Here is a 12,879-nt window from a genome sequence, read left to right on the forward strand (position 1 = left end):
TATCTTCATCGATTTAAAAAATACCAAAAGCATGCAACCTAAAATTCCCTTCCTTCCACAAGAATTTACCAAAAAACCAAAACAAACAAGCAAGCAAGCAAGCAAACAAACAAAAAAACCAAACAAAAACAGGTGGAACCATCTGTCTCTGTCAGTAGAAAACAATAATAGATACATTAGGTTCCAGGACAAATAAATCTTTAAAATACTAATATTGAAAAAATACAATTAAATTTTTATTAAAAAATACATACTCCTTACTCATTCTTTGTGTACATTTTGTTTTGTGCGAAAAAGAAGAAAAATAATAATAAAGTAGGAAAGGCATTAAGACTACCTAATTATTTATACTGTATTTGGTAGAAGCATGTTTCAGTCAAACGTTAAACAAAAATAAGTTATTCAGTTTTCATTTGCTCCCGGACATCAGAAGGCAGGGTTTCAAACAGAGCGTCTTCTACAACTAAACCAGCTCGCTTCAAAGCCCGACAGTCACCCAGTTCAGGAGGGAGGATTTCAAAGTGATTGCCTTTAACATCTAAATAGGAAAGAAATAACAAATTTCCAATTTTGGGGGAAAGTACTGATAGGCTGTTTTTCCCAATCTTCAGAGTTTTGAGTTTCTTACAGAAGTAGAGTTCATCTGGAAGGCTCTCCACTTTGTTACAAGTGATGGAAAAATACTGTAAACTTTGTAGAACTCCGATCTCAGGTGGGATAAATCGAATGTCATTGTAGGACAAGTCCAGGTAACGGATTTTGTTGCATAGGAAGAGGTGGGAAGGCAGCACCTCGATTTTATTGTGACTGAAGGACAGACGCTCCAGGCTGGTGAGTTTCTTGATATGCTCTGGGATGTAGGTGATGCTGTTATGCCAGAGTTTCAACACTGTCAGCTTTCTCAAGTGCTGGAAGCTAACGATCTCTTCTATGGATTTCAGATTATTTTCCTTGAGGTCCAATTCCTGGAGGCTGAGCAGGCTGAATACGGCGTGAGGGATGCGCTCCAGGTCACAGTGGACCAGCTCCAGCTCTGTCAGGTTGGTCATCTTCTTCAGGTTGTTGAGCATCACCAGCTTGGTGCCATCGTTGTGTATGCACATCTTCTGGAGATGGCTGGAAACATCAACCACTGCCTGTGGGATTTTGGAAACATTGCTTTTGATCGAGAGAATTTTAAGGCTTTTGAGATCCCGCAGAGACTCAAGGGTGACATTTCTGGAAATATCGTGACTTAGAGAGCCAACCAGGTAGAGTTCCTCCAGGTTCCGGAGGCCATACATCCAGGGGGGCAGCTCCCTCATGTCATCAAACTTGACGCTCAAGACCTTGAGATTCTCCTTCAGGAAAGACAATGCTGCGCTATGGATTTTGACTGAGCACTGGTGTAGAGAAAGCTCCTGGAGATTGTCTAGCTGCGCGATTGTGGCTGGTATCATGACGTTCTTAATGATTTCAAGTTTTAGGGACTGCAACTCTGTGATTTCAAAAACAGTGTCTGGAAGGCCAGAGAGCATGATGAGAGGCAGTTCTAAGCGGTTATGGGCATTTGTCTGCAGCTTCTGCCTCAGTTTATCTGGAGTCCACTCATTATTTAAGTTCAGCTGCTTTAATTTGTTTTCACTCACTTCAGATAGGAACACTGCGAATCTCTTGGAATACAGAGGGTCATACTGATCTATCATATGAAGCATAAAAGCAAAGTCATTTTTCACGTCTGGAATATCATCAATTCCAGTCTCCTGCCTGACATACTCAAAAGAGTACTCCTTCAGAGAACGGTAGAACAGCCAGTACAACGTATAAAGGCACGTCAATCCGTAGATACTTACAAAGCACAGGTAGCAAAAGGAGAGTTTTGAAAACAAGTGTGCCATGGTATGATTGCAAGAAAAGTTTTTATATCCAGTCATGTCCTGAATGTCAACATTACAGTCCACTGTAAATTGGACTTTGGAAACCAGGGCACTATTATATGCAATGATGATTAGGAATTTTATGACCTTAAGTACAGTCTGACGAACATACATGGCATATAGTATATCACCTTCTTCTACGTGCAGCCGGAACTTCTTCACCTTCTCAAATAAAGCTTTTGCCTGCTCACCCTCCTTCTTATCCAGAGCCCCTGCAGTGGATTTGTCAACCACAAACTTCTCAGGAATTGACTTTAAAGACTGAGAATTGACCAGACTGCCTTCTGGACCAGACTGGGTGGTGTTGGACCTGCTCATGTTGTTCTTCCTGTTGTCCTTCTCTTCTGAGTCCTCCCCAGACACTTCAGATAAGGCTCGTGTGGTCCAGGGAGAGTCAAAACACTTCCCCAGGATTGAGATGAAATGTTCTATTTTGGAGCTGGAGCCAGGGAACTTGAACCAAAAGTTGCTGCAGAGCATGAAGACCAGGGTATGAATGAGGACTAGGTATGGGAAATACTTGGCGTACCAGTGGAGGGCTCGCTCATAGCACATCTGGTTAATAAAGCTGTACTGCTGAAGGTCCAAATCTGTCTTCAGCCCTTTCATTTCCACAGTGACCGGGTTAGAAGGAGATGGTTTGGGTGGAGGCAGTGGGGTGGTACTGGCCACTGCTTGAGAGACATTTGAAACAGAAGACTGGTTCTGAGAAGGCTGTACTCTTTTCGGAAGGCAGATTATCTTGTCTTGCATGACCTGAAACACAGAAATAATATTTCCAAATTACATTACTCAAAGAGCTTTCATAATGTCATTAGTGAGAAGGAGAGCAGCAGTAACATCCAATAAACGTCCATTTCCTTTGCCTGGAGAATACAATGTTCAATTCCAGCATGAGATTTTTATTCTTAGCCCACAGGTTAGAAAAATGAAATGCTTATCTTTGTTTGCCACATCTAACTCATGACACAAAATGGAGCAGTTTTGTCAGCACACAGAACAGTGCATGACAAATATTTGAAGAACATTTCACGTATTTTAAAAAAGTTTGCATTTCTTCTTTCACTGAAGCCTTTGGGGAATCAGTCATTGGTCTCGGAAGTACATCCTCTTATCAGATTCAGTCTTGAATTGGATGGCTCCCAACATTATATTAGTTTCTGTACGAGAAATAAAAGGATTAAAAGGAGGAAATATGGGAGAAATTCCTGTCTTTATCATTTCCTTTTTTCTTTCTACCCATATCCTAGTCATGCATAGATGAATATGTCTAGTTTTAATAAAATGGGAATTTACTATGCTTTTTTAAAAGCTATTTATCCAGAGAGAGATGAAAGACTATAGAAATGTTTGATAGTAAAATAGTTATGTCTAAACTTGCTGCTTTTCACACAAAATATCACATTAACTTCTATTCCCCTACTAATGCTTCAGTTTGTTGAAAATCATATTAAGCCCTACTAAGTCCTGCAGTCTCATAAGATTGCAATTTCAGTAAGAGAGAACACTTTCTTCCCAAAGATGAAATAGGATGAGGCAAACTACACTTTGAATCAACCTGGAGGAATCATCTTCAGGAAGAAGTACACAAAGTGTACACTGAGTCTATTACAAAGTGGACTGTTATGGCACGAGGAATATGACCACAAGTTGGTGACGTGGGAGATACACGCCCTTAGAGAGAAGTGTTGTACAAGGTTTGACAATGCAGTGGAGCGTCCAGCCCTTAGTTGAGTATCTGATATAGGAGACCACCAGTATATATTTGCTGAGAAAGTGGATGAGTCTAGAACTGACACGGATGCTAGCCCTTCCAACTCAGAGTTGCATAGTTCTGGGCGTGGATCTTTCCTAGGGATAAAGTTAAGGACAGTGATTACAGTGATGGGCAGCAACAAACTTTCTGTTGTGTTTAATATGCAATTCTATTCCAAAAATGTCAAAGATATTACTTATTTCAGTTGTCACCTTAAACTAACACAATATTATAAAGTTTAAAAATAAAATAAAATTTGAAAATAAATAAATAAATAAATTCAGCTTGGGGAAAAAAAAAATTGTCACCTTAACCTGATGAGGCAGATTACTCTTTTTACCCCAGTTTCACAGATGAGGAGACGAAAGCACAGAAAGGTTAGGCAACTTGCTTAATGTCATCTAGCTCAGGCCACCTGGACCCAGAACCCACATTCTTATTTTATTTTACTGAGTTTCTAGGATTAAATAAAAAAGATCTCAATTTTACTTCATCCTAAGTAACAAATTACCTTTTAAAGTTATACATGTTTTAGGGGAAAAGCTTATCTCTTCCCATATCCTATGTGGATAACAATGAAAGAATGAGGTTAGGGGGAAGAGAGGAAGTTTTGTTTATAAAGATATATAAACGCCCTGTAGACTAGAAGATACACCAGGGGCTACCATTTACTATGGAAATCAGAAGAAGGCAGGGAAGAAAAACAAATGTGACTGCATTCAGAGGGTTCCATGACTACAGTGGTGTGAGAATGTTTGAGAATGTCTTCAAACAAACATTTTAATCACTTACCTGTATCAGAGAAAAAAAGTGTTAAACACGTCCATATTTGTGTGCATATATATGTCTATGGGCTTCTCTGGTGGCTTGGCTGGTAAAGAATCTGCCTGCAGTGAGGGAGACCTGTGTTCGATCCCTGGGTTGGGAACATCCCCTGGAGAAGGGAAAGGCTACCCACTCCAGTATTCTGGCCTGGAGAATTCCATGGACTGTATAGTCCATGGGGTTACAAAGAATTGGACACAACTGAGTGGCTTTCACTCACTCACATATGCCTATTTATAATTATAACCATAAAGTATTGCCAATCCATCAGCCAAATATTAGAAAGCTTATTTTTCCTTTAGGTTTAAAATAAACATAAAGTTTTCATTTTAATCTCATATTTCAATAGGGCATCCTTTATATTTCTTGGGGTCAAGCACTGTACCATGGAAACCCCTGGAACAGAAAATAGTAGGAGAAAGCCTAGACAGATGTTAGAGTCTACCCTGCAGAAATATCAAACAGAAAAAGAAATTCAGTGGCTGGGGTCATGTTCTAGCTGTTTTCCCAACTGTAGTCTCATTTAATGCTCCAATTATCTGTGAAGCTTCAATTATCTGGAGAAGGAAATGGCAACCCACTCCAGTATTCTTGCCTGGAAAATCCCATGTACAGAGGAGCCTGGCGGGCTACAGTTGATGAAGTTGCAAAGAGTTGGACACAACTGAGCGACTGAACACACCTGTGAAGCAGGCAAAAGGTGGGGGCTAGAGACCAGTATGGACAGAAATGCTTCCCCAGCACCTTCTCCAAGAGTGACACCTTTGAGCTAGGATGTTAATGCCGTGCTGTGCTCAGTCATGTCTGATTTTTTGTGACCCCATGGACTACAGGCCACCAGTCTCCTCTGTGTATAGAATTTTTCCGGTAAGTATACTGGAGTTGGTTGCCATTTCTTTCTCCAAGTATGTTAATATGACATTGTTAATGATGTGATGAAAACATAGACGCATTGGTGTAAAGCAAGATCAGCCAGAAGGTAAAAAGGCAGGTAGGTACCTTTTGGAGGTTCTAAGTCCCTGCCAAACACCCAGATGGTCCCAGTACTGCCTCCTGCCCTGCCCTTCTCCAGACTCACTCCTCATGGGGGCAGATGATTAACCTCCAGAGCCTGGCTGCTGCAGAGGGTTTCAGGTTATGCCAGGCACCAGGGTGTCCAGCTGAGGGGCAAGTGTGGCCTGAAATCCTGCTTGTGTCTCCCTGGCTCAGTTGTGTGCCCTCCTGGGATACCTCTTTATATTCAGGACAAACGCACTTGATTGGCTAGCATCTGCCATGCTACAGAAGTAGGTCATTTTCTCCGCATTCTACAGAAGAACCCAACTAAGCTTCAGCGAACTTCAACAGCTTGCCAACCTTCATACAGCAATGAAACAGCACCACTTCAGACAGTCTGCTCGTTTCTCCAAACTTCTGCTACGATGGCTTTAAGAGAACGGCCCAACGTAGGAAGGTAATATATAGATGAACTCTGGAAGTTCCTCTCAGCTTTCCGATGTCATATTTCTTTCAATCTTTCAAGATGTCATTTTAAAATGTGCTTATTTAAATCCCAGGAAGGTAAAGACAGTGATATCCTTTCCAGAAGCTGTTAACTAGTCAGAAATGAGCAGAGAGTAGAAAAAGATGCTGGAATTTAGTCCAAATAGCTAAGCAAAATAGCTGCTTATACTGCTAAGAGGACACATCACAAGAAGACTCCAGCAGGGATACAGCTTGGAGTTGAATTCCCAAAGATGTGATGGCAGGTTGTCTATCTGGCACTATGAGAAGGAAGAGGGCAGGCTGCCGAGCCCAAGAGAAAAGACGGTGGGGATTTAAACAGTGCAGTAGCCATAGAAGAGAGGAAGGAAGTTACTTTCTATGATTACTGTAAACACTCCAACACTGAGAAGAACTGGGAAAAGCATCAATGTTTTCAAAGGTACAGTAAAAGAAAGAGAAGACAGAAAGGCTTCCTTTAAAAAAGAAAAGAGTAAGGGGTGTTTTGTGGGATATTTGTAAACAGCAGCTTGTAAGAACTTAAAAGATTTTGTTTCAACTTTTCTGCTCTTTTGAGTAGCTTGCCCAATTAAACCTATATCTCACTTCTCTTTACCTAATCCAGAAATTTAAAGATTAGAGTACAAAATAAGCCTTAAAGAATAGCTGCAATTTTTTTTTCCCCAAAGAATAATGGTAGGGTTCCAGGCTGCAGTGCAGGACTAAGGAAGAGTGCTTAGGGTAAGAGCAGGAAGAAAGCCCCACCACCATATCCTGTTCTGCAGAACATCAAGGCTCAGACCATCACCACCAGCTTGTACCATACATGTGTCACACAGATGAGAAATGCAATGCCTTTCTTCTAGGGACAACTCTCAGACTGCCTTTGGAGGAAAAAAGCGTCGAGACTAGAGCTACACCTACAAAGTGTGTTTATTTAGGGGAAGGGTGAGAAAGAGGGGAAAGAAACGGGGTCAAGGGGTAGAGAAAAAATTTAAAAAGCAAGATGAACAGGAGAATCTGATCCATGATATATCAAGGTAAGAAAGTTACTACTCTAAGAACAGATTTGAGAATAAAAATAATTATTATTTTTTGGCTGTGCAGCACAGCATCTTAGTTCCTCAGCCAGAACCCAAACCCATTTGCTCTGCAGTGGGAAGCCCCAGGTCTTAACCACTGGACCACCAGGGTAATTCTGAGAATAATTCTTGAATGAAATCATCTAAGTTAAAGCAAATACCTAAGTTAGTTTCAGAATAAGGAAAAGCTGTACATAGAAGGCCATGAGTCACTGAGGGCAAAAGTGAGGTGAAACCAGCAACAAAGATGGCTAAACCGCCCATGCTATAGTGGGATGAACGGGGTTGGAGGGAGGGGGAGGTGAACCAGTAGAGGAGGGGTAGAATCGAAGGAAACAGGACAAGCAATGTGGTAGGAGGCTGCACTGCATACTCATTATTTCCATTTGGAGATGGAAATACCTTTCACTCTTCCCTAAACCTTTGGTAAAATCTGCTAAACACACACACACCTCTGTATTATGAATGAACTGTAGAAGTCACAGGCAAAAGACTAAATAATTTAATGCTTAGATCAAAACTGAACAGACAAGGAGATTTTGCCTGGGATGCTAAAAATCTATAATCTAAATTGTTTCCATGGAAGAAGGAACTGGGACTATGAGAACCTAATTCTTCCAGGAGTCTGTTAGAATACAGAGAGCTCATGGACTGGAATTTGATACAATATCCTCTATATCCTATGGAGCAGCTGACATCCAGGTAACAAAGTATATAAAATGCTCTTCAAGACTTTACAACTAAAGTTCCTAGAGGAATAAAAAATATACATGTAAAATCATTCCATGACTGTTCTAATACGTGGATAATATTTCTGGAAAAGAAACACAAAGGTTGCAGTGGTTGGAGAAATGGGCTCACTAAGAGCCAAATACATGAATTCCCATTTGCAAATTATTTTCAGATAACACAACAGCTGTTTTCGGAAAAAAATTGTAGGGTCAATGAAATAAACTGCATTTCCTGATTTTGCTTTCTACACGGTGTGTTTTTAAGAGAAACAAAGTAAAATTCAAACTTCCATAAAAAACCGAAGCAACCTATCTAAACTATATCCTGGAATGCTGCTCTGAGCTAGAAAAAGAAATCGAATATTTAAAATCATAATTGCCAAATTTATACCAGCAAAGAGATACATTTTTATGTGGAATATGTACACACTTGATAGCAACCCAATTCAGTACTCTTGCCTGGAAAATCCCATGGATGGAGGAGTCTGGTGGGCTGCAGTCCATGGGGTCGCTAAGAGTTGGACACGACTGAGAAACTTCACTTTCACTTTTCACTTTCATGCATTGGAGAAGGAAATGGCAACCCACTCCAGTGTTCTTGCCTGGAGAATCCCAGGGACAGGGGAGCCTGGTGGGCTGCCGTCTATGGGGTCGCACAGAGTCAGACACGACTGAAGCGATTTAGCAGCAGCAGCAGCAGATCACATATTGAAATATCTTGCATGGTCAATGTAAATTAGGACCTTTTAATAGTAACTTTCACAATTTTAAATTATTAATGTCCACCTACATCTTTGATTGTATTTTTGATGATGGTTATTTGATTCTCAGTCCCTTTGCTAGAATCATAAACTCCATCATTACAATGTAAAAAAGTAAGATCTGCTTAACTGAGGCAGTTTCCAGAAAAGCAGCGCAGTGAGAAGCAGCAGGGACCAGTGGTAAGCTACTGAAGCAGTTCAACATGTGCATGAATGAGACACCAAAGGGCTGAGATTCAAACTCAATCAAACAAAGCCACTCAGCTTCAGAGAAACCGCTTGATATAACAAAGACAGGGAAACATACATAAGGGCCAGCTTATCTTTTACATGCAGGAGACATAAAAGACATTGATGGGGGAGGTGTGGGACGTGTAGAACACAAGTGCTAACTAGTTTTGAGTGTGCCTCAGGAAAAGTCACTCCTAGTGAAGGACCTGCTGTACGTCAGACATCATGCCAGAGATACCAAGAGCAATGCACCCTTCAAGGTCCTGAACAGGAGATAGGTGACTAAATCAGTAACGAGTGTTGTAAGTGCTCAAATTCACGCTTGTCTTTCACAATGAACTTTATAATCAACTTTATAGTCTAGATCCAAAAAAAAAAAAAAATCACCTTGGTGGTATTTTTATTGGGATTATATTACATTTATAAACTAAAAAGCACTGACATCTTTATGGTGTTGATTCTTCCTCTCCATGTGTGTGTTTCCACTTGGCTTAATCTAATTTTGTATCTCCCAGGAGTGTTTCATATCTTTCCTCAAATAGATTTTGGGCATTTATTAAGTTATGCCTAAATATTTTATTTTTTGCTATTATAAATCTTCTTTTAAAAGATGCATATTTAGCATAGAGGGGAGCATACTCCCTTCACCTTTCCCACTCCCCTGCCATTCCTTAGGAAGCCTGATAAGTTTGGTGGGTATTCTATATCTGTGTATTGACATAGACATGACCTCTCAGGTGGCGCTAGTGGTAAAGAATCCTCCTCCCAATGCAGGAGATGTTAAGAGACATGGCTTCGAACCCTCGGTCAAGAAGATCTCCTGGAGAAGGAAATGGCAACCCCCTCTCGTATTCTTGCCTGGAGAATCCTATGGACAGAGGAGCCCGGCAAGCTACAGTTCATGGGGTCGCAGAGTCGGACATGAGTGAAGCGACTTTGCACATACGACATATAAACACGTGGGATCTTACTACATGCATTGTTCTTGCCCCTTAAAATTTTCACTTTCATAGTATGTCTTACCAGAGAAGGCAATGGCACCCCACTCCAGTACTCTTGCCTGGAAAATCCCACGGACGGAGGAGCCTGGTAGGCTGCAGTCCACGGGGTCGCTAAGAGTCAGACACGACTGAGCAACTTCCCTTTCACTTTTCACTTACATGCATTGGAGAAGGAAATGGCAACCCACTCCAGTGTTCTTGCCTGGAGAATCCCAGGGACGGAGGAGCCTGGTGGGCTGCCGTCTGCGGGGTTGCACAGAGTCGGACACGACTGCAGTGACTTAGCAGCAGCAGCAGCAGTATGTCTTACAGACCCTAACACACCCACATATAGAGATTTACTTCATTCTAAGGCCTATATTACTATATGATATAGATGTGCTATAATTTATTAAAAATATTCCAATGATGATTGCATTCAGGCAAGTTTTAATTTAAAAACAGTGCCAGTCTCAAAAACTACATAGTGCCTGATTTTACATGACATTCTGTAAACCAGGTCAGAGAACAGATCAGTGGTTGCCAGAGGTTCACTGCAAAGGTTCAGGACCCGGGGATTCCTCGGGGTGTTGAGATTCTTTTGTATCCTGTGTGGTGTTACAAGAATTTATGTGTGTTCTAAAATTTAAAAATACACCTTGTTTTGATAAAGAGTGCATTTTGAAAATGGAAGGTCTAAATACTATCTAATATTATCAGAGCTTCATCAGCTTTTTCCTGTTTTTTAATATCCTTCTTTAATCTCTATTTAGAAAATTTGTGTTTTGTTATTTCCTTAGGTGTCTGTTTTATGGACTTTTAAAAAAATCCAAACTAATCACCTCTTTCTTCTTACAAATGAATTTAATCCATTACAATGTTGTGGCTCACCTCACTCATATTTGGATATTTAGTGATATTTGGATTCATGTCCATGTTTTTATTTTTATATATACCACTTCTTCCTCCTTCCTGCTTTCTGTTGCTCTGATAACATTGTACACATCTCCTATTTCCATCCTGCCTCAGCTGGTTGGGAATGTGTACACTAAATTTCTGTAGTTAAGGTTACATATAATTTCTTAGAATGTATACACTTAAAAAAAAAAACAAACTCCAGTACTTTGGCCACCTCATGGGAAGAGTTGTTGACTCATTGGAAAAGACTCTGATGTTGGGAGGGATTGGGGGCAGGAGGAGAAGGGGACAACAGAGGATGAGATGGCTGCATGGCATCACTGACTCGATGGACATGAGTCTGAGTGAACTCCGGGAGTTGGTGATGGACAGGGAGGCCCGGCGTGCTGCGATTCATGGGGTTGCAGAGTCAGATATTACCGAGCAACTGAACTGAACTGAACTGATACACTTAAAGCTTTTCAGAATCCTTACCTCCTCTTCCAAGCATGTTTTAACTACCCACCGAACTATCCTGTTGTGTTGTTCCTAGAGTCTGTTTTAGCTCTCCTTTGAAAAAAATAATCTATAGTTCATTGTGATTATCTACATATTTATTAAATCATGTGCTCACCCACTGTCTCAGATCCTTTATCTTCCCCTGAGTTCCTTTGCTATGGTTGAAGTGTATCCCTTAATAGTTCTTTTAATAAGGGCCTGTAGATAGAAAATTCATATGCCTCATACATCTGAACATGTCTATATTGCTTTCACTCTTGAATAATAATTTGTAAATTATAAAATTCTGCTGACAGTAATTTCCTTTCAGCACTTAAACATATTATTCCATTTTATTCTGGCCTCTTTTGCTGATGAGAAGTCTGCTGTCAGCTTACGTTTGTTCTCTGAGGAGCAATCTCTCTTTCTCTAGGGTAGCTTTGAAGATTTTATCTTTAATAAAAGATCTTTTACATTTTCACCTTAATTTTAAATGTATGTAGATGAACAGTGCTCAATATTTGTAGCCAAGGACTTGACTTTCTTCAATTTTGGAAAACTTCAGGTAAATCTCTTTAAATAATTGCTTCAAAAATTGCTTCACCATTTCTTCCATTTTTCCCTGCAATTCCTATTAGATATATGTTAGAGTCTCTCAGTTCCACGGGTGTGTGTGCACTTTTTAATTCTCATCTCTCTCTGTGCTGGGCTCTGGGTAACTCAGAATTCTAATTCATTACTTCTTCTTGCAACTGAGTACAGTGTTATTCTTCTGCCTGTTGATATTTTAAATTTCAGTGGTTTTTTATTTCTGATCTTATGACATATCTACTGACTTTTTAATGTTTTGTCTTTATCTCCTTGACCACTCTGAATCTATTTTTTCTGCTTTTTATTTAATTTTTTTACACTTTAGAAAATATATTTTAACTTCATTATTGTTGCAAAGCTTAGTTTCCTCTAGAGTGGAGTGAATCAATATTCCGACTGTCAATTTTGCTGAGAGACTTTCTTAGCATAGCTGTCTTCATGCATTCTGGGCGGTACGCTCATTCTGAGGAGACTGTTTTTCTCTCGTGAGCTCTTCTGTGGTTTCCTGCACCCAGCCTCCCAGTCCACCATTAGGACCTGTCATGATGTTTCGCTGCTCCGCTGTGATGTCAGGATCTCACAATTCCAGGCGGGCTGACTCAGTTCCTGGTTGGGAGGCACCCCAGATGCATGGTTTCCTCTGAAGCACCAGCTCTAGCGGTCAGTTCTTCGCCATTCTTTTTAGCTTCCTTTTGGAAATGAGGGCCTTTGGCTACAGTGACCGGACTCCAGTCTCTTATCTTGCTTGGTGCATTTTTAGTTCCTTTACTGGCAGGAGCTGAACTCCTGGCTGCTACTGCCTACATTTGGATGGGAGCCCGGCTATTGCCTCAGCCCCACTCAGTATTCTATTTGTGCTCCATAGAACCATTTATCTTGCTTTTAAGTCCATGTATGTGTTTTTAGTATCTCTCTTTATCATGGCTTTATCATGGCTATGCACATTGAACAGAGTGTTTTCAAGAATAACTCTTGCTTTACTATCTTTTCAGAAGAGAGAGGCAGTGTGTTGAAATTAAAAAAAATAGTCTTATGACTATTATGAGCTTCCCTAATGGCTCAGTGGGTAAAGAATCCACCTGCAATGCAGGAAACAGAGGAGATGGGTTCAATTCCCGGGTCAGGAAGA

General features: G+C 40.5%; 1 protein-coding gene across 1 annotated transcript in view; it reads right to left on the bottom strand.

Moving 5' to 3' along the window:
• Positions 1-214: 214 nt before the first annotated feature.
• LRRC8C (leucine rich repeat containing 8 VRAC subunit C) overlaps positions 215-12,879 on the bottom strand; it is a 92,870-nt gene continuing 80,205 nt past the window's right edge. Inside the window, 1 exon segment of the mRNA NM_001099039.2 lies at positions 215-2,672. Within this exon segment, the coding sequence (NP_001092509.1) occupies positions 399-2,672 (2,274 nt within the window). The 3' untranslated portion in view covers positions 215-398.

The sequence above is a fragment of the Bos taurus genome, chromosome 3 (assembly GCF_002263795.3).
Source record: "Bos taurus isolate L1 Dominette 01449 registration number 42190680 breed Hereford chromosome 3, ARS-UCD2.0, whole genome shotgun sequence".
Classification (NCBI taxonomy): Eukaryota; Metazoa; Chordata; class Mammalia; order Artiodactyla; family Bovidae; genus Bos; species Bos taurus.